General features: G+C 34.9%; 2 protein-coding genes across 21 annotated transcripts in view; both read left to right on the forward strand.

Moving 5' to 3' along the window:
• LOC117235838 (phosphatidylinositol 4-phosphate 5-kinase type-1 alpha-like) overlaps positions 1–15,489 on the forward strand; it is a 37,654-nt gene extending 22,165 nt beyond the window's left edge. For 13 of the 15 annotated variants that reach the window (XM_033498228.1, XM_033498230.1, XM_033498232.1 and 10 more), the window contains 3 exons: positions 315–526; positions 4,734–4,834; positions 12,232–14,249. In XM_033498228.1, coding sequence (XP_033354119.1) covers positions 315–526; positions 4,734–4,834; positions 12,232–12,387 — 469 coding nt within the window. In that variant the 3' untranslated portion in view covers positions 12,388–14,249. Of the gene's footprint in view, positions 1–314; positions 527–4,733; positions 4,835–7,317; positions 7,434–12,231; positions 14,250–15,451 lie in introns of those variants that run through there. The other 2 variants (XM_033498238.1, XM_033498237.1) reach the window with 2 other exon arrangements.
• A 5,692-nt stretch (positions 15,490–21,181) lies between these two features.
• LOC117235837 (tropomyosin Per a 7.0102) overlaps positions 21,182–21,576 on the forward strand; it is a 38,077-nt gene continuing 37,682 nt past the window's right edge. For 4 of the 6 annotated variants that reach the window (XM_033498222.1, XM_033498219.1, XM_033498220.1 and 1 more), the window contains exon 1: positions 21,182–21,339. The gene's annotated coding sequence lies outside the window, so the exon portion shown is untranslated. Of the gene's footprint in view, positions 21,344–21,576 lie in introns of all 6 variants that reach the window. The other 2 variants (XM_033498215.1, XM_033498217.1) reach the window with 2 other exon arrangements.

Below are 21,576 nucleotides of genomic sequence, written 5' to 3' on the forward strand. Positions count from 1 at the left end.
AATTATACTTAGCGATAAAAATCGTAACTGTTGTCAATTCTTCAATGTGTTTCAAAATAACACGCCGATCTTCCTACCGTTAAACCAAAATTTATTCGCAAAATACGAAACTTTAAAGAATCGTCTCCTGTATCACTTTCATTTTATACCGAATCTTGTGCCCGGACATTTTGTCTTTAATAGCAATGCTCTAATTATCTCGAGCAGTGTAAAAATCTTTCAAAGTTTGGAAATTCACATGGAACTCGTGATTTTGAAATGTTTGGTGCTAAACATAAAACAATTAAATACATCGTACTCAATTAATATTTCAGCATATCCGACGTACACTTGGAAAGCAGCGGTAGCGGAAGCGGAAGCGGCGGGAGGGAAACGAAATCTTCGTTGAGCGTAGAAAGCGGTGGTAGTAGTCGGGGAGGTGGGGGTCTGACCTGGACACCACCCGCTGGCAGTGCCGAGGGCTCTACGCCCACCTGGACAGAAGGCACGCCGTCCTTTACCGAGAGTTCCAGCAGCGGTGACGCAGGTAAGTTCCCGTACGCGCTCAACATCTACTACGCCACCTGAAGGCTCCCACTACGTGCCTCGAGGATTCCTTCGTTCTCTTCTTCTTGTTCTTCTTCTTCTTCTTCTTCTCTTCGACCTTCGCGACAAAAGGATTTGCATCGGGCGTGACCATCCCGTTGATTGCCCTGTCGATTTATAATGGCTGACTGAGAAACAGAGGTGAAATGATATAAAATTTCAAGTAATTTAACATAAAATTTGAACAAATATTGAGTTTAGATTTAGGCTGTAACCTAAATAAGATCAGACTTTTACTTGTTACTTCTGAGAGGCTGGTATTAGTCATGAAAGTTTTCATGCACTTTATAAGAGCGATATTTTTATGAAAATAAAATTTTGTCAAATTTTATTATCATCGACCTATTTTATAACAGGAGGAATAATTACAAGATATTTTGAAGCCAAAAAAAGTTCCCATAAAATATTATTTAATCCGTTTGAAATAATAATATTGCATATATACATTGTTTTCTTGTATGTTCGAATATTTTCGTAAAATAACTTTTAAAACACTAACTTTTATTATGATTATATTTATCATTTGTTTTTATATAATTTACAGTGACTCACGAAAATATTCGCACGCTTACACTTACAAAATTCAGTTAATACAACGAGGTGTATTAAACTAATTTGTTAGAACAATTTAGTAACTATAATGATATAGGGAAAGTGTCAAGATTACATCTGTAAAATTTGAAAACGATTCCATAATATAGACAGGAGTTATGATACATTTATTAGAAACATTCATGATAAGTGTCTCACAAAAGTATTCGAACGCTGTGATAAAATGATAGTTTTTCATCTTCCTTCGCACCGAATATAAACAACATTGCTAAATGAAAATATCGGTACGTTCACTTGATGTTAGGATATCGTTCCAGTAACAGTAACGTAAAAGTGTGCACAATAGCATTTAAATTGAATACCAAAATGAATATCTGAAACAAAAGTGTGAAAGAGAAATGATGTTCCGATTACACGAGGATGGCAAATCATGTAACGAGATTGCCGGAATTGTGAACAGAAGTAAGTCCACAATACATTGTATCATAAAAAAGTCAAAGAACGAGGGAACATTTGCAAACAAAGCTCGATCAGGTTGACCAAAGAAATTGACCGGAAGAGAGGAGAAAGATATCATTCGCGAATTAAAAAAAATCCTACTACATCCGCTCCTCAACTCGCAAGTATGGTAGCTGATATGTTTGATCAAGAAGTTCTCCCGGAATTATGTCGACGAATCTTACGAAACAATGATTTTCATGGCAGAGTACCGCGATAGAAGCCATATATTAACGCTGTAAATCATAAAAAAAGATTGACTTTTGAAAAACCTATATTAATAAAGATAATTCTTTTTGGGACAAAGTGATCTTTTCGGACGAGTCAAAGTTTAACATTCTTGGCTTAGATGGTCAAAATTATGACTGGAGAGAACCAAATACGAAATTGGAAATTCCACATTTGCATGAAACAGTGAAACACGGAGGTGGATCACCTGGTGGCACCAGAAGTTTGATATTTATTAATGGAATACTTGATAAATATAAGTATTTAAATATTTTAAAAAATAACCTTAAAGAAAGTGCCCATGAATTAGGATTATTGAAAGATCTCCACTTTCAACAAGATAATGATCCTAAGCATGCTGCTAGAATTGTGAAAGGATGGATCGTATATAACACACCACACATGTTAATTACTCCACCGCAAAGTCCAGACATAAATCCGATTGAAAATTTATGGGCTGAAATCGGAAAAAGATGAAATAAATTTCATATAATCTCAAAGCAGGTATTGTAAGATGAAATTATAGAAATGTGGAACTCCGTTGAGTGTAGTGTTACAAAATCATTGGTTTACAGTATGGAATGTCGATTGAGACACACTATTGCTGCTAAAGATGGTCCAACAAAATATTAATATTAAATAATTTAATAATATATGTAGCGTTCAAATACTTTTGTGAGTCACTTACAATGCGTGTTTCTAATAAACGTATCATAACTCCTACCTACGTTGTTGAATCCTTTTCAAATTTTACTGACATAAGTCTTAAGACTTCCATCTTCCTATTGACATCTGCTCGTCTAAGCAAATTACGTTGATGTACATTGTTTCGGCCATTCAAGTTTGCATATGTAAGCGTTCGAATCTTTATTTAATAAAGGTAGCCTTCGTAGGGTGCACAAGAATTTCGTGACTGTATTTTCTCTTTATTACGTTCGTTACTTGCTTAGTAGTTACTGTTGCTTTTGTTAGAACGCAGATAAATAGAATAGTCTCTATTGAATTTCGCTATACAAAAGGTATAAAAACCATTGATCTTAGTGCCATTCATAGTATAAAGAAGGATAGCCTCGAGCAGTAAACCGACAAAATTCAGCAAACTATAATCATTTATCTTCTGAAAAAAAAAAAAAAAAAAAAAGAAAATAGAATAATTAAACGGCAAAACGTGCAAGTTAATTCAACGGTGATATTATATTTTTTTGAACCGAGGTTATTTTCGAAGAATGTCGATTTATGGGCAATCAACGCGGCGCTCGCGCCAGCAATCAGAAGTCTGATTAACGTGCCACGATTTAAGGTAGTGTTCTGAAACGAGCGACAGTATACCGTTGTCCAAGTAATTCGAAGCACTGCGTATTAAGCTCGTAATATTAAGCTTATGTCGATAGAAATATTATTTCTGCTATTTGTAAACGGGGAATCACTCCGTGCTGAAATAAATGTGTAAAATACATAGAGACTCGTGTTACTAGCTAGCTGTTAATTCAGATACATGCCGCATAATCATCGAGATAAATAACGATAGTGTTTCTATGATCATGACACAAACCTACATGTTGTTAACCACCTACATCGATTGCATTCTGTATACCAACGTTATTACGTAATCCGGAAACTAAATGAGTTTTACAGCAAATTAAGTTACACCGTTTTGCCATGGTATACTCGTCGTACCTCATTCTTCGTTATATTTGAAGAAAATTCATCTAATCATGAAATCATCGTTGTGATACTGATTTGTACGAAGAATTAAAAGTGTTAATCTTGTTAAATGACTTACGTTACGTAGGTTTAATTCTAGTCTCAATTACATACCTTGTACTCGTTTGAATCGAATTGGAAAGGTCATGCGACGAATTGATCATAGTCGAAGGAAAAAGGAATGGAAAGAAAAAGGAAGTTAAAACGAATAACAAAAACTCAGTGCCTAAATTTAATCTCATCGCCTATGTGTTGTAGACCATGTCTCGAGGTTATTCTCCGTAAGTGTCACGGTAAAAAAATGCTCTTAAGTCCATCGATCGTGTAACATATGCTGCGAAGGTGCTCGTCGTCGAAAACTAAAGTAACGATTAATAATAAAGCAGTATGAAAGCTGAAACGAAAAAAGGGGCGAGCATCTTCGGTTGTTTCTTTAAATAATTACGATACAATCCAACAACCACTTTTCTTAGTCCTGTCTAGGTGATTTCAAAATCTTGTCAAAATATTCGAACACGTTTATTTCTCGACGATGAGAGCGACAATAAAGCGACAATTGCAAAAGAAAAAAGTACACGAGATCTCATTCTCGCTGAAAACCCCATACACACGTTTGTTTTACTTGTTTTATGGTTCCTTTTAAAGCAAGAACGGGCATCGCCTAGAACCGATGTTACCTCTCGAGATAAGTCTAAACATTTTCTTTTTCTCTATCTCTTTAGTTTTCTCTTTGATTTTTCGCTACACTCGCATATGAATATCGTTGTGTGAAATAGCTACACACGCTTCTTGTCACACGTAGTCATCGATTAGAACGATGCACGCTTTTTTTCTTATCGATGCATCTTGATAACTACAAGTAAAAATCTCGAAAGGACCATCTATATAAAATGAAAAATTACGTCACCACACACTTTCAATAATCACACGCTCTTCGCATGAGATTTAGAATAAAACGAGAAGAAAAATAATATGATTTGCTGGTCCTTTTGAAGAGCAGGTCATTTATTATAAATTAAAAGTTTCTCCATAGTTTCTTTTTCCCATAGATAGCCGATTCGACTCGAACACTACCACTAGACAAACACGTATCTACGCTTCGGTGATCGAGCTACAGCAACAGGCTGATCTTTATTTTGCACTATGACGATTAACGATAATTTTAGGTTGTCCGACCACACCGATCAGAGGCAGCCAGCGTCACGATGACGGAGGGAGAATCGCTGCCACCGTCGAGGAGGCGCTAGCCAGTCTTACTACAGAAATGGTAAGTTGGTAATCGTAGCTTTGAACGATTGGTCACTGCAAAAGTTGTGGTAGCGATATTTGGAGATTGTATCGTCATGTAAATACTTGAAACTTACAGTATATGTAAGTTAGATTATATTTCAATGAAAAATGTAAGATTGTTTCACGACTTTCGCCTATATAGGCAATTTTCAGATATGGCAATAAAATAATGAGCATAAAATTAGGTTCACGATCTCCAACTATCATTATTGTATCTTCCTCGAACGATTCCTCAAAGCGGTAAGTGCGTAATGAGAGCCCAGTGACCGATCGATCGGACTGTGTAAATGTTTCCCCCGAGTGGCCGAGGGTATTTGTAACTAATGAACTGCCCCCAGACGACGACGTGTCGCGAAGCGTGTCATCTGCGTCGCGCAACGCGATCGTCTAAAAGAAGAAAAAAAGATTTGACCTCGTATCATACATTCGTCGTGTCTTTGGTCTCGTCTGCGTTTCGTGTCTATGTCGAGTCCCTGTCTTTTGTGTGGAATTCATAAAGAAGTACCGATTCGATCGCGCACGGAACGTTCCAAAGCGATGATTTTTCAAATTTAAATACACATCTTTACAAACGATTCGAATACGAGAATGGTTTGAAAAGGATGCATGACAGTCGTATTTGAAATTCTTCTTTGCTTCGAGCATCTTGGGCTGATCTTAGTATAGTTTGATCTTTTAGTGATCTAATTATATTGTAGCATACTTTAGTAAAGGAAGCTGCATGTGGAAAGTTAGATGACAGAACAATTTTTTCAAGTTTCAGAATAGAATATTTTATAGCGTCGATTCTATTGTTTGTTTATAAAGGGTTGCCCATTCGAGACCATCTCAGGTTATGAACAATGATATAAATTACTATATATAACTTTTTTTCTAATTTAGTTACCTGGCTACAATTTCAGGTAATTACCCGGCTACAATTTCAGGTATATATTTGAGATAAAAGACAAACAGGTTACTGTTTCTATGTTTTTCATATACAGGGTGGTTGGTAACTGGTGGTACAAGCGGAAAGGGGGTGATTCTACGCGAAAAAATAAGTCGAAAATATAGAATACAAATTTTCCGTTTGAGGCTTTGTTTTCGAGAAAATCGACTTTGAATCTTCGCTCGGTACGCGTATGGTATGTTATAACGGATCTCACGCGAAAAACGCGTCTACGCTTCTACGCGAAAAAAGAAGCCGAAAATATAGAATAAAATTTTTTTTAATTTTTCCATCGAGACAACGATCTACAGTGAGATCCGTTATAACGACACGCGATAAAGTGGACGCGTACCGATCGAAAATTCAAAATCGATTTTCTCGAAAACAAAGCCTCGAACGAAAAATTTTTATTCTATATTTTCGACTTCTTTTTTCGCGTAGAATCACCCCCTTTCCGCTTGTACCACCAGTTACCAATCACCCTGTATAATAGAATAGATCAATCATAAAATACAGGATGTTTCTAAATTTGTGGTACAATCCACAATTCCGTATGAAGCTCTATTTCTGAATACATTAATAGACTACATTATTTTTTGTTACATTTAGCAAAGAAATTCTACACAAAAAATTTGTTTTTTAACTTTTTCAGCCTACACTGCATAATGCAGTGAATCCACAGAGCAATACAATAATATCACAGAGACACTTATAAGACGTAGACATAAATCACACTACATGCACCTGCACACATACATACTGGATAAAATTTGAACATCGATTTATTCGAAAATAAAGCTTCCTGCAAAAAAAATACCACTCATCGTTTTGTATGGATTTGTCCTCTTTCAGATTGTACTAGGTAATTTTTAAAAAATTCTCTGCTAAAAATTATATGCTTTATAGTTATAAAGCAAATTGTTGGAAAGAGTATGAGGGCAATGAAATGGTCAAATCGACTTCGAACGAAGAAAATTCATTCCACTTAAAACAAAAAAAAAAGAAAAGGTCATCGAATTAGCAATCTGTCAGATTTCTGCACATAATGACTCGTCTGTTGCGACACATTGAGAACGCATCCTCGAATTTCTGCGTACGCACGAATCACATCGTGCACCGTAAAGTTCGTATCAGCAATTATTCGTCGCGTGATTCGCCAGTACGTGCATTTTAACGAGAGTAAACAAGCTCGAGGGTTTGCAACACGCGAAAGAATGTCGAGCACGTAGAACCGCGTAAAACGTCGGCCAGGTAATTCCATATTAACCCAGTATTACTGTCGTCAAGAATTAGTATTGGTGAAGCATTTCAAACGATCGTCCTGGCACGACAATGTCTTTCATGTTTCACAAAATAGGTATTATTTCGTTAAAAAGAATCTTACGATTTACCTCGGAGTATCGTCGTTTGATATTTCATATTTTTCTATAAATATTCTTATAAATTATATTTCTAAGAGTAAGATATACTTTGGAACGATCCGTGCGAAAAGATCAGATTATCTGAAAGGTTTCTCTATTTCCTCAAATCAGAAGATACTGCAGCAAGAGTGAATTCAAAGCAGCTCATCCCTGTAACCTACGTCAAGTCAGTTTGGATTTGGTCTGGTGCACCGTCGTAGCGACGAATCTTCGAAAGAAAGAAAAAAAAAAAGAAAAAAAGAAATGAAACTCGAACAGAGAAGAATAAATCATAGAGGAAAGCGTTTGATCGCGAATCAAGACGGATCGTGGAGGGTGGAAGGGGTGAAAAGGTCGAACGAAGACACGTAATCTGATATGTCTTTAATCATTCCTTGCGCATTTTCGTGTTACTTGAGACACCATACTTTATCATATTCGATTCTGTACTTAACGAACAGCTTGCGTGGGTTGGAAGAAGTACTCGTCTTGATTCGCGAGTTTCTGAAGTATTAATCATCCAGCGTGCGTGAATCTTGCATTTATTCGTATGGAATGAATTAATGATTTAAATAGGCGCGTTCTCGCGAAGCAATTAAAGAATCGATGAAGAATTAATGATTCTAAAGCTTTGGAGCATGTCGGATAGGCCAGGAAGCTTATACAACGTGATAAAACTCGGCCTACAGTATTAGAGGACTGTATAATACTCGTTCAGGATACAAACACTTTGTGGAGAATTCAAGAATCCATCGTTCCAGTTGTATCTTTTATATGTCAGGTCTCATCGTATCGTTCGATTTTCAATAAGTAGCTAGTTAAACGTAATAATGTCACGTGTTTCGATATCTCACGAATTAATACACTGCTTAGCACAATTAGAGGTTCGTTTTGTCTTTTTAGATTTTTCGAAATAAATTTTTATACCCATTACTTGTATCTGTATATCTTCTTTTAATTATTATCTTGAAGTCAACATTTATTAGAGTGTCATATTAACAACGTTTCAATCTATCAAGCCTATAAATGTTTCTAGCTTTGTTTACTTGATTAACAAAATGGAACCGTTTATAATAACAATCCTCTAATTATTTTGAGCAGCGTAGTTTGATTTTAATCGATTTCTGTACCAAGCAATTATCAATTGACTTAATTTCAATGCAGACAACCTGTTTCTATCTTTTTTAAATATTTTTTTATCTCCTATTGAAAATTTTATATTTTATATTTTTCAAATCGTTTACAAAAGTTTTATATATTATATAATTATTATTATTATTAATTATACATTATATAAAGTTTTATATAAAGTCCCAAACATACATACACACTCGTTGGATAACCACTTTGTTTGACTACATACGAATTTTGAAACTTATACACTTATTCACCTAACAACCATATTTAGTCACACTTTTCTCAGAAAAGAAAAACTCGTGCCATTATTACAGTTACATAATTCGTTTTCTCGTTGCTTGTTCATATCCTAGCATTTAGCTGTAAAATTGTATGATCATCGAATCGCCGAGCTTTACGAGTGACGACGTTTAGGTTACACGTGATGGGAAATTGTCGCGAAATATATTCATTCATTACCTCTTATCGTAACTGACAATTACTTGTTGTTACGTTAGTTAGTTGTAAACGTTAAGAGGAAGGCGCTGGAGAGGAATGAAAGGTGTAAAACGAGGAAATGAAATGACCCGCGGACGAAGGAGATGTAAATAATACTTACAATCTAATTAGGACGCAGTCCTCAATCCCGTTTTTATTACAATAATATAGCCAACGGTCGTGTACATGTACCTATATGTGTCTCACGTTCTGTCTGTCTCCTGTACGTAATTATACATATACTTATACATATGTACACTGTACACACATAAAAGGAAACGTGTATACCGCATTTATTGTCGAGATGGTCGGTGAACTCTGAAATGTATTGGTAGCGAAATGTGGAAGTATTGATTGAAATCATTTTTAAAACAAAAATTCGGATAATAAACGTTAAAGATTTTGAAAATCGCTAAAATTTCAATAAAAGTAGCTGCCAGTTTCAGAAATATTCCGCAGAGCTCAAGAAATTCGTCTCCTGAGATTTTAAAATATTGGAAGATTAAAAAAATATTATAGATATCGAAAATAGATTTCCCACAAAGTTAAAAATTAAAATCTATAATTTCGAAAATTCGAAAGATTTCAATAAAGAAAATCCTGCATGTCAGAAATATTCCGCAGAGCTCAAGAAATTCGTCTCCTGAGATTTTAAAATATTGGAAGATTAAAAAAATATTATAGATATCGAAAATAGATTTCCCACAAAGTTAAAAATTAAAATCTATAATTTCGAAAATTCGAAAGATTTCAATAAAGAAAATCCTGCATGTCAGAAATATTCCGCAGAGCTCAAGAAATTCGTCTCCTGAGATTTTAAAATTTTGGAAGATTAAAAAAATATTATAGATATCGAAAATAGATTTGCTACAAAGTTAAAAATTAAAATCTATAATTTCGAAAATTCGAAAGATTTCAATAAAGAAAATCCTGCATGTCAGAAATATTCTGCAGAGCTCAAGAAATTCGTCTCCTGAGATTTAAAAATTTTGGAAGATTAAAAAAAAATTGTAGATATCGAAAATAGATTTGCTACAAAGTTAAAAATTAAAATCTATAATTTCGAAAATTCGAAAGATTTCAATAAAGAAAATCCTGCATGTCAGAAATATTCTGCAGAGCTCAAGAAATTCGTCTCCTGAGATTTTAAAATATTGGAAGATTAAAAAAATATTATAGATATCGAAAATAGATTTCCCACAAAGTTAAAAATTAAAATCTATAATTTCGAAAATTCGAAAGATTTCAGAAATATTCTGCAGAGCTCAAGAAATTGGTCTTCTGAGATTTTAAAATTTTGGAAGATTAAAAAAAAATTGTAGATATCAAAACTAGATTTGCTACAAAGTTAAAAATTAAAATCTTCTATAATTTCGAAAATTCGAAAGATTTCAACAAAGAAAATTCTACATGTCAGAAATATTCCGCAGAGTTAATAAAATTGAATATTAACATTACACTTTCGAAACTCGAAATCAATTGCAGAATTCATCGACGATCTCGATGAATATTATAAATATAGTAACTGCGCAAACTGTATTATACGTGATACGATAAATGATATTAATTAACGGGAGTGCCGCTGGTACCGTGTAATGTATATATATATATATATATATATATATATATATATATATATATATGAATATAATATATATATACGTATATATATACGTATCATATATATATATATATATATATATATATATATATATATATATGAATGAACAAAAAGTTTATATATATATAAATATTACAGTAGCCGCAGAGCAAAGTTAAAGGAACGTTTTGAAAAAAAAACCAAAATGTTGTTCAATTAACACATACGTACACGTATAATGATATATTGTCCTGAATGAAACGCTTTCGACAGTCGACATGTTGTATTTAGGAAAACGGTGGTAAAAATCTAGTCGCAATCTCGGTGATCGGTCCGTGTTTTTCTTCTTTCTCCGAGAACTTTTTATTTCCTAGTTTTAATCGCGTCTTTTACTTTCTACGTTTATTATATTTTCTCTCTTTTTTTTTTACCTAATAGAAAAAAATCACTTCATTTTTGTAAGTTAGCGTAGTTGACTTATTTCTCTTTATTTATTCAATAAAAAGCGTGTTTGAGAATCACAACGATTAGGAACACGCTCATTTCTCTTTTCTCGTTCTCTATTTTTTAAATCTACGATTTAACCATTGAAATCCAGGGCAAATGTAATAAATAAATAATCAATCGTTTCACAAATGCGTTTTCATAAATAATCGATCGGTGTAAGATATTGTTCGAGTACAAATTGTCGTTTACACTGATTTTACAAATTTCCAACGAAAATTCAAGTAGTATTTCCATTGCGATCGACTTCCAATAAGGAAACGTGATTCGTACAACGTAGCGTAAAACTACTTACTCGATAAGAAACTATGAACCAATCTACGTGTCGCTGTTGCATCGAAGCTGGCACCTCTGAAAATTTCAAAGGTTAAATCGCCCGGAAAAGCTTTAACCCGTGGACACAGATTGTACGACCGAGAGGAAAAAAATGAACACAGAAGCTTGATAAACTCGTAACTTTGTTAACTCGAGATACTGTTTTATGGAGTATCGTGTATTATCATTCTTGTTATATACATATATATGGTAGCTAGTGTGCGAAAGGACAGTACCAGTGTTTATTAGCGATCTTGAAAGTGTGATATTTTTTTAACAAACATATCGCATCGTACGTTCGAGTTCTGCGAGTGATTCCAATGCTTGTACTTGAAGGAATGCTCCAAGTAGAAATTCAGGGAGGATTAAGATGAGATTAAATTAGGATCGATGGAAACGCGCTTAGAGAAGATTTCGTGCCAATTAAGTATTATTGCTAACCAGAGAAAAGAAATTTTCGTTTCAAACGACAAAACGAACCAATTCAACGAAAAATATCGTTGTTAATAAATTTCTCTGAGCGCAATCAGTCGAAGATCCGTCGCTTTTTACGCTTCTCTTTGTCACAAATTTCAATTGTTTGTCGATAATCGTTCGCAAGCCGTTAAACCGGCATATCACATTCCACACTGAATAACATATTCTGTGTTGTGTGTGCTTTGAACACGGTATCGTGTTAACTCTGTGTAGAAGAGATTAATCAGCTGTCTTTTATTAACTCACTTTATCGAAATTTATCTACATTCAGGATCGCTCTATTTTTTCCTGTTTGTGTGTTCCCATTTCTAACGTTTGTCCCGTATTTTACAATCAATTCAATCCGATTAATTGACTAATCTTGGTCGTTTCGTTCTTTATTCGTACAATCGGAAGCAAAGTACGAAGCAAGTGGAATTAAATCACGGAAAAACGGATTAATCGTACATAAAAAAAAGTTTCATTGAAAGAAGAGTGATGTTAATTGAGCAAACGATAGAAATCACAGAATTGATGTTTTTTGTGCTCGTATTCAGAAAGAAACGAACAACACGAGGAATTTTGTGGAACAGAGAAGGTCCCTTTCGAAGTACAGTCAAGCGAGAACGAGTTTCAAACGTGCCAGCGCGAACCATGTGTCGATCATGAGGAACGTGCAAAATGTGTTAAGAGTTCAACGCCGGGAGCCATAAGGATCCAAAGAAGCGGGACTATAAGATAAATTCAAGTTTTTTTTAGAAATGTAATCCAACAAGGACCGCGTATAAACTGCGTGTAGAAAGATAAATGGAATGATTTAAGAAACCAAGAAGCAATTCAGATTTTATCGTCGAAATCTGTGATCATACGAACACGTCTAATTACTTCATCCTTTCATATACATCGTTAAATTAACGATATTCTTAACTCGTTTTTATTACCGCATACTCGATCATTTTTTTAATATTGTCGAATTGTAGATAATTAGAAGAGAAACTATGCCTGTTTAACCGGTTTGTACGATAGTCAGGCATAACTACGATCTTAATCCTCTCGTGACTATAAATCAGCCTTGCGTCTAAGTGTCTACTTAACTAACTGCATAAGATTTCGTTCTTTTCTTCCTTTTTCGTTGCGTCAACGTTATCGCGTCGTATGTTTTTTGATAATCGTGTAAACGAATGAAAAGAGAAAAGCAAAAAAAAAAAAAAGAAAAACGAGAAGTCTCGCATTAAGGGAATTATTATCGAAGCAATATACCGCATATCGCGATCGAAGAGACGAAAACGGAAAACAATCGAATTCCTCGCCTGCGATAACGTGGTTGCGAGCGTGCGGAGGAAATGGCAGGATAAAATGACGATTTTATGGAGTGGCTCGTTTCGCGATCATTCGCAAACATTCTTCCACTTCGTGCTTCTTCTTTCAAATTCTCGAGACTTTATGTCCTTGTGATTCGAGTTATCTAGTAAATCTTCAGATTTGATAATGGTTCGAAGATGGCAGAATACGAAATAATCTCGAGAAATTGATTTTGGAAAAGAAGTTGAGAAGCTGCCGTAGAATTCTACAAGACGTATTGCATGTTAATTGATATTTTTAAAGATATACTTTCCTCGGTATTCGTTAGATTCTTTTGCAGTTGCGTACAAAATTACATAAGCTTTCGATGGAATGTGATTTATTCGCGTTAATATTTACTTCGACTTTATTATCTGAAAGCCGGTCCTCTTTGTATTCGAGGAAAATTTCCGAAAGATATAGTTTCGAGTAGATTTGCGTAGAGAAATCGTGAAACCAAACGTGCCATTGAAAATGTTCAATTGCGTAGAGAGAAAAATGCGTGCACGAGTGAGGTTGCAAGAGCAATTAAAAGCGATTGCAGTCGCTGGAATAATTAACCCTTTAACCTAGCAATATATGTTAATAAAACGACTAGCGTTTAAGGCATTAATCGAAACGCGTTGATATCTTAATAAGCTTAATATTAATTTTCACATTTTATTACTACACATTGCCATCTTTTATCGTGTCTATAACAATTCCTATCTTCAAATTTAATTGCCTGGTTAAAGAGTTAAAACGTTAAAGAGTGTAAACAACAGTTATGGATCGGTTCCACTCACGCCATGTGTTTCAAGCTATACATTTGTAACATTCTAATTTAAAAGTGCCTGCTACTATTTTTAATTATTCATAAGGAAGCAATATTTTTTTTCCATTTTCATTGCACGAAAAAAAAATATATATATATAGTGGAAGATCAACTTTCCTAGAGATATTTTAGAAGACCGGTCCATTTCTGTTCTATTGAAGAAAACAAGGAAACGTGAAAACATACGTATTAATCATACGTAAAAGATAACTGTATCAATATTATACATAAATACGTTGAAACAATATGAAAAGATTCAGATGCATAATGCGAGCAATTGTGCTGTTGCGAAACAAATTGTCACTTAACCGAGATATTTCGGCAATACATACTATTACGATTATGATCATTACCATTATGATTATTACTATCACCATGATTATTGATATTATTTAAATAAAGCAGTTACTATTATTCTTATGACTGTTTCTGTTATCGTTTCGTTATCGCGATTTGAAATACGCGCGTTTTCGTACGTCGGGGGTAACTTTTCCTTTCAATTATATATTTTCGTCGTTCGATTTCTAGTTAAATATACAGTGGCTGACGAAAGTAATATTTGAAATTATGAATATATTACGTGTACTATACGATCCATTTTGAAATTTTATTAGCGCTATAGTGCCACGTGACTATCGTTAATCGTATCAGAAAATTTTCAAACAAAACTGAAAATGTATATAGAAGTTTCAAATTGAATGCAAGTATATGTTTCGCAGAAATAGCAAAAATATTTAAACGTTCTATTGTTGTTAATAAACCTTAATATTTTCAGTGATGTTAATATACTGAAATGCTATATGTTCTTGATGTATACGAATTTTCTACTAAATATATGTTTGCACTAAATGTCTCGCAATTTCTATATATATTTTCAAATTGATTCGAAATTTTACCAATACGAACATGACAGTCGTATCTCGTTTCGATGCTAATTAAATTTCAAAATGTTTTGTATAACACAGATAATATATCGATGAAAATTGTATTATTATACCTATTCAAATACTGCCATGAGTCACTGTATGTGTTATACAGGGTGGTTGGTAACTGGTGGTACAAGCGGAAAGGGGGTGATTCTAGGCGAAAAAAGAAGTCGAAAATATAGAATAAAAATTTTTCGTTCGAGGCTTTGTTTTCGAGAAAATCGACTTTAAATTTTCGCTCGGTACGCGTGCACTTTGTCACGTCTCGTTATAACGGATCTCACTGTAGATCGTTGTCTCGATTGACGTTATTTTTTTAATTTTTTTTTTTTAATTTTTCCATCGAGACAACAATCTACAGTGAGATCCGTTATAACGCGTACCGACCGAAAATTCAAAGTCGATTTTCTCAAAAACAAAGCCTCAAACGAAAAATTTGTATTCTATATTTTCGACTTCTTTTTTCGCGTAGAATCACCCCCTTTCCGCTTGTACCACCAGTTACCAACCACCCTGTATATACATATATGTATGATATATGCGTGTATGTACCCCTGTCGGTAAAGATCGATCGATCGATACCTCGTATCGTTTACGTAAACCCACCCTCGGCGCACTTTATTTTCACCTTCTTTTCACCCTTTTTTTACCGAAATATTTTCTTATCCTGGTTTCTTTTATTTGCACCCGTTTCAGACCCACCTGTAGTCAAGCAAAAAACGAAGATAGTTATAGAAAAAAAGTCAAATGAAAAACACATAAAAAAAGAAAATACAAATTTGTATGTACGAGAGAGAGAGAAAGAGAGAATTGACTGCGGAGCCTGTGAATCCTCGCTGTCGGCGCATTTAGAAACCCTCCCCCTCCGGAATTAGCTTGAAAATGCATTAGGACGTTGATGTAAGTTCAACAGAAAGCAGGCATATAAGTGTGCGCATTTTAAACTGTATTTATAGAGTGTGCCGAAAATATCCGACCACGGAAGCGGCCTTTATTCATCCGTAGATTTTTGTCATTGTATTTTTCATTATACGATTGTGTTCGTCATGTCATCCTTCACTACTTTTGTGATGTCTAGTTGCAGAATTTTTATACGCTTATAAGAAATTTAAGGATGCAAAAATGCATATGAGCTTCAAATATAAGAAATCTAAAGTACAATATTTAGGTAACATTTTTTTATATTTGTTTATAAAAATATAAATTTGCATAAATGTTAGCAATCTGTTACTTATCTATTCTTTTAATCGTCCCTTTTATTAGTACAGTTTTTCTTTCATTAAAAACAACATAACGAAAGGATAATTTCGGAACACTTTATATTAGCAACTAAGAGATCGATTCGAGACGACATTTTGTTCCTTCAACGTTCCCTTAAATCATCTCAGATTTTTCTACTTTTTCTCCGAAAAGATCGAATAAACTGATGGTAAAGAAAATAAAGCAAACGTCTCAAATCGATGATAGCCAATTTAGTTATTTATTTTTCTATTGTTTTACTGCTATGTACCGCCAGGAAGTTGCAGTTTCCTTAGCAGGACTCTCGTTCTGGCTCAAATGTACAATGTACACAGATAAACGCTGGATAAACGCATCTTAAATCCTCTTTCGGAAAGACTGCGTGCGTTTATTTCCTCCGTTAATTTTTCTTCCTTTTTCTGCCTATTTTTGTTTGTAGTTTGTCGTTTTTTCGACGACTGTCGATAAATCATCTGAGATTTGTAGTGTCTCAAAGCGATGTAAAAAACGATTCGTGAAAACGCGATGGGAAATTTTTGAAATTTTATCCTCGTTGAAAACAACAACTGGAGAATTTATTGAGAATTGCACGACTACACGTGTACAGCGTATACTTTGTACATTTAGAGAATTAATATATTATTATCCCTGTACACTACCATTAGTTCGTGAGTTTAAAAGTCTGTTCCCCAGTCTTTAATCGTTCAATTGGAGATATACCTGATACATTGCATGGTATTCTTACAAAAGATCAATCTTCGATTTACAATATATTAATTAAATTAATTAACGAGGTGTGAGTGTTACGATAATCAAGCAGGATCAACAATTTTAATCTCTTCGTTGAGAAATTCTTAAGTGTTTAATTCGTTCTATAATTAAACGTTTCTGTAAGAAATCTCTCACACATACACGCGTCGCGAAGTAATAAATACTTGCAAACAATTTAATTCGTTTAAATTGCGGTCGCCGTTCCAAACAGCGCGACTCAAGCATGATCGTTTTCGTGAGAAGAAAAGTTTTGGAAAATCGCGGATTCCGTTAAGCATTAGACGTTGGCTTGGAATATCAAGACTATTTCCATCGAGAACAGACGGAATCGCTGGCGTCGACTATGCATTAGGAACTCGGTGCACTTGAATATCCTTTCAAGTGGTTCTCGCGACGTTCCTCCAGAAGAAAACAAAAAAATCGCGTTGTCACTGCTGTATATATTTACTAGAGGGTATTGCTTGTATCTTGTATGTATGAAAAAAGGTATCTACTCGTATGTTTGTATATTATAAATATGTACCTACACAGACATTACCAAACATATATACATACATATATATACATACATTAACAAACATATATACACAGGCACAGATACACATTGACATACATACATACATACCCGAGTTACACACTAATATACATATTATATATATATATATACATATACATAAACACACGGTCGATTATCATGTACATCGATGCATTTATTATGGCGCGTGCGACCGTGTGCACACAGTTGCATTTTCCTCAAGAGTCACAATCTTGATACCTCATTTTGCTTGTACACGGCCGATCGCAGCGATAATGTACGATATAAGGGTGAATAAATTATTGTTGCGTTCTATTTATTTATGGAAGGACGATGGTCCTTCCATCGTAAAAAGTTCCGAGTCGCACGTAGGAAGATTTCGTTCGATTCTCGAGGGAGATCTTCCTTTGGCAATAATTGTTGTAACAATAAAGTTTGCGATGAAAATTATTCGTCTTGCATATTGTACTTTTGTCCCTGTGTCCGTGTTCTTTTCATTCGTTCCCTTGTTTTAGGTTTAAACGATGATTTAGCTAAAATAAAGGTGAGTTGAACAACTGGAAGAGAATTAAGGTTTGAGAATTCATCATTTTCATTATGTTTGTGTCTCGTCCGATTGATCGATCGCGCATCAATTCCAACGGAGAAATTAAGGTTTATGACAAAGTAGGGGCTAACGAGAAGGTGACTCAACTTACTTATAAAGGCTTATGTCGATGAAGTAGAATTAGGACAGAAGGTGCCTCGACCTCGCCGGTGCAATATATCCTGCATAAGGTAAGTACTAACTAAGGACACGTACGCATACGTTGAAATAATGACGGACTGCTTTATAATAAGCATCCTAATTGTTGCTCCAAGGTTGCCTTCTCTGTTAATTGTTGGCATACCGCGATAATAACTGATTCGATAAACCCTGCTGCCTTATGAAGCTCGATGAAATTGAAAGTAACACCGTGCAACATGATTTCATTTAATTTTTCAATTACAGAAGATTATTAAAAGAACTACCATCGCTTGGATTTTTACTTACTTTTTAACGTACTTCGATCATTATGTCATCAAGTTTCCATGCGCGATTGACAAGAAAATTTTTCTTTTATTACCACATTAAGAATCAGGTGATAAAAGTTATGTAAACAGCGTTATTGAAAATTGTATATGTACAATTAAAAAGAATAACACTTTATGATAATCCTATAAATACCTTAACTTTTGTTACGAATCTGGGTGTAAAAAAAGTAGTCAACAGAATCCTTGAAAATCTCTTTTATAAATGCAATATGAAAAAGCAAAATTCAAGAAGATACAGACTAAAGAAAATATCAAGCAAGTCCTTGGAATTTTCTCTTATCTTATGATACTGGAAAATATAATAGTGTAAGTTGACCAAAAGGATATGTAAACATAGCGTTGTTGAAAATTGTATATGTAAAGAAAATATCAAGCAAGTCCTTGGAATTTTCTCTTATCTTATGATACTGGAAAGCATTATACAGTTTTAGAATCTGCGTGTAAAAAAAGTAGTTAACACAATCCTTGAAAATCTCTTTTATAAATGCAATATGAAAAAGCAAAATTCAAGAAGATACAGACTAAAGAAAATATCAAGCAAGTCCTTGGAATTTTCTCTTACCTTATGATACTGGAAAATATAATAGTGTAAGTAGACCGAAAAAGTTATGTAAACATAGCGTTGTTGAAAATTGTATATATACATTTAAAAGAATAAGACTTTATGATAATCCTATAAATACTTTAACTTTTGTTAAGCATTATACAGTTTTAGAATCTGGGTGTAAAAAAAGTAGTCAACACAATCCTTGAAATTCTCTTTTACAAGTACAATATGAAAAAGCAAAATTCAAGAATATACAGACTAAAGAAAATATCAAGCAAGTCCTTGGAATTTTCCCTTATCTTATGATATTGGAAAATATGATATAATAGCGTAAGTTGACCGAAAAAGATCGCGGATAAAAGATTATCTCAATGAATCACTGCACTTTAATGTGTTAATTAAGAAAAATGAAAAAGATCGACGATAATTAATTGAATTTTCTATAGTATCCATGTGATCGCGTGTTCAGATCACATCGCAGGTAAACAGACGCGGCGTATTCATTGACTTTTCGCCGGTGATCGGTATGTCAGAAGTACGTACGCTCATAAACGCACACGAGCCAGTACTTAAACAGACGGTATATGAGTCAAGGCTGCGCAGGGACCCTTACCTACTTTTTCCTTTTACGGTATTGAATCGGACCGATGCATGAATGTATGGGATGTGGTGACCGATAAACTTACGCAAAAGATTTCGCGCGTCGACAAATTGCCTGGCGAAATTTTCACCGTTCCCATCACGAACGCATTCCATTGAAATTAAGTCGTCAAATCAGACGATTACCATATAAAGACTGCATGTTAATATCTAACATAAAGATCAAGTATAATATTCAGCAAGTTTCCACGTGATCGCTATCGAAATTACTCATTTGGAAATTGCTCGAATTATTCGGTAAATCTTGAAATAATTACACAAACGGCCAGGCTAAAAGCGTTGTCCGAGTCATTGCGAATTGACCATGACACGACTTGACTCAAGGAGACCGAGCGAGATACCTATAACCCCAATGCCAAAATTGTCGCCGCCTAATATTAGGATCTTCCTGCTGGAGACGCGATACACGAGACATTGTTACGATCGTGTATTTTTATCTTTCACGCGTTACATTTCCGTCTTGCGAATGGTCACACAATTGATACCCGTTTTAAGAAATCTTTTCCACGAAGATTATCTTATCTGTCGCGATAAATAATCTACGTATTTTTAAGGCCATCAATGGTAAGTTTTTTTTTTCTAATTGGTATTAAGGTAATCGAAGAAGAGTATCTAAGTTTTTATAGCAACTTTGCAACAATCCCGATGACTTTGATCTTGGTAACTATGGAAACTGGATCAAGGAATTACGAACGTAATCCCGAATGGATCTATCTCTTTTACTGGCGTACAGTGCTACTTCGCTTCCTTCTTGGTACAGTTATACAATTCCTGTCCAAAGTCTTCTAATGATACTCTTTATTCTCGGTTTTAGTCGTAACAATATATTTTCTCCTTTTTTTAAAGATAGTTTTAAGGATCGAAGATCCTTTCGAAGAATCAATTGATAAATAATTATTTCTTTACGCTGAAGATTTTCTGCATTTCCACTATCGGAGTATAAATCTCATATTCATAATGTAAAAATATGTATATACTTTCTACTGTTTATAGGAAATAAATATCAATAATTGCGTTATGTATGACTTTATTTAACATATGGAATTTATAATGAAATTTTTCGACCTTTTTTTAAAAGTGCAATATTTTGCTCTCGCATCTATTTCAAACAACGAATTACGCAATTTGTCGAGCATTAGAATTAATGTCTCAAATATACTGATCCTTCTACGAATTTTCAATACAATCACCTCCATGGTAATTATCGCCACGTTACTTGCTCGAGAGGAGGCGACGACAAAAAGAAAGAAAGGAAGCTCCACTTTTCTTTCAATGCCTCGAATGTGCCTCAAACTCCATCAAAGACTCCACTGTCTTTTCCCAAATACTGTGAATTTCGGATCGCCGCGTTGGGCAAGAGCTCTCCAGGACCCGAGTGAAAATAAGCGGCGGCGCGATCGGGCGTTGTAGCGTCGCCGATTCTAAAGATAAATTCCGCAGCGGTGTATGTTTTCACAAGCCCGTACGTAGAAAATGCTCACGGCGAGTCTGTACACGTATAGTGTACACACATATAGACACGCATACGCGGTGTGGTAGGGATAAGAGACGTCAGAAAACGAGAGAAAGAGAGAGAAAGAGAAGCGCGTCCTGGCGCGCGACGTCATCGTCGTCTTTTACGATCGCGAGGAGAGAAGCCCGCGAGAAAAGGTGGGAGCCACGACGAACGGTTGTAGCCGAAGCTTTCAGCGACCAGTCGAGACTTAGCCTGCGAGTCAGACGCATCCCAGACGACGAACGAACCTGAATACTTGCCCCGTGAGTAAGCATGTGCACTTTTTCCAGTCCGTACCTACGTCCGATGCAACGGCCTGCTCGAGTTTCGCCTTTCGACCTCGCGTGTCTTGCAGGACCTTCCTGGATCTGCTCGATCGTGACTCTCGTTCCCTCTAACATCGTCCATGTGTGTGCCTGTCCGTGTATGTGTGCGTGTGTGTGTGTGGGTGGGTGGGTGGGTTGGTTGTGCGAGAAAAAAAGTGACGTGAGTAGAACGTG

Source organism: Bombus vosnesenskii, unplaced genomic scaffold, assembly GCF_011952255.1.
Source record: "Bombus vosnesenskii isolate JDL3184/JDL3185 unplaced genomic scaffold, Bvos_JDL3184-5_v1.1 scf7180000013320, whole genome shotgun sequence".
Lineage (NCBI taxonomy): Eukaryota > Metazoa > Arthropoda > Insecta > Hymenoptera > Apidae > Bombus > Bombus vosnesenskii.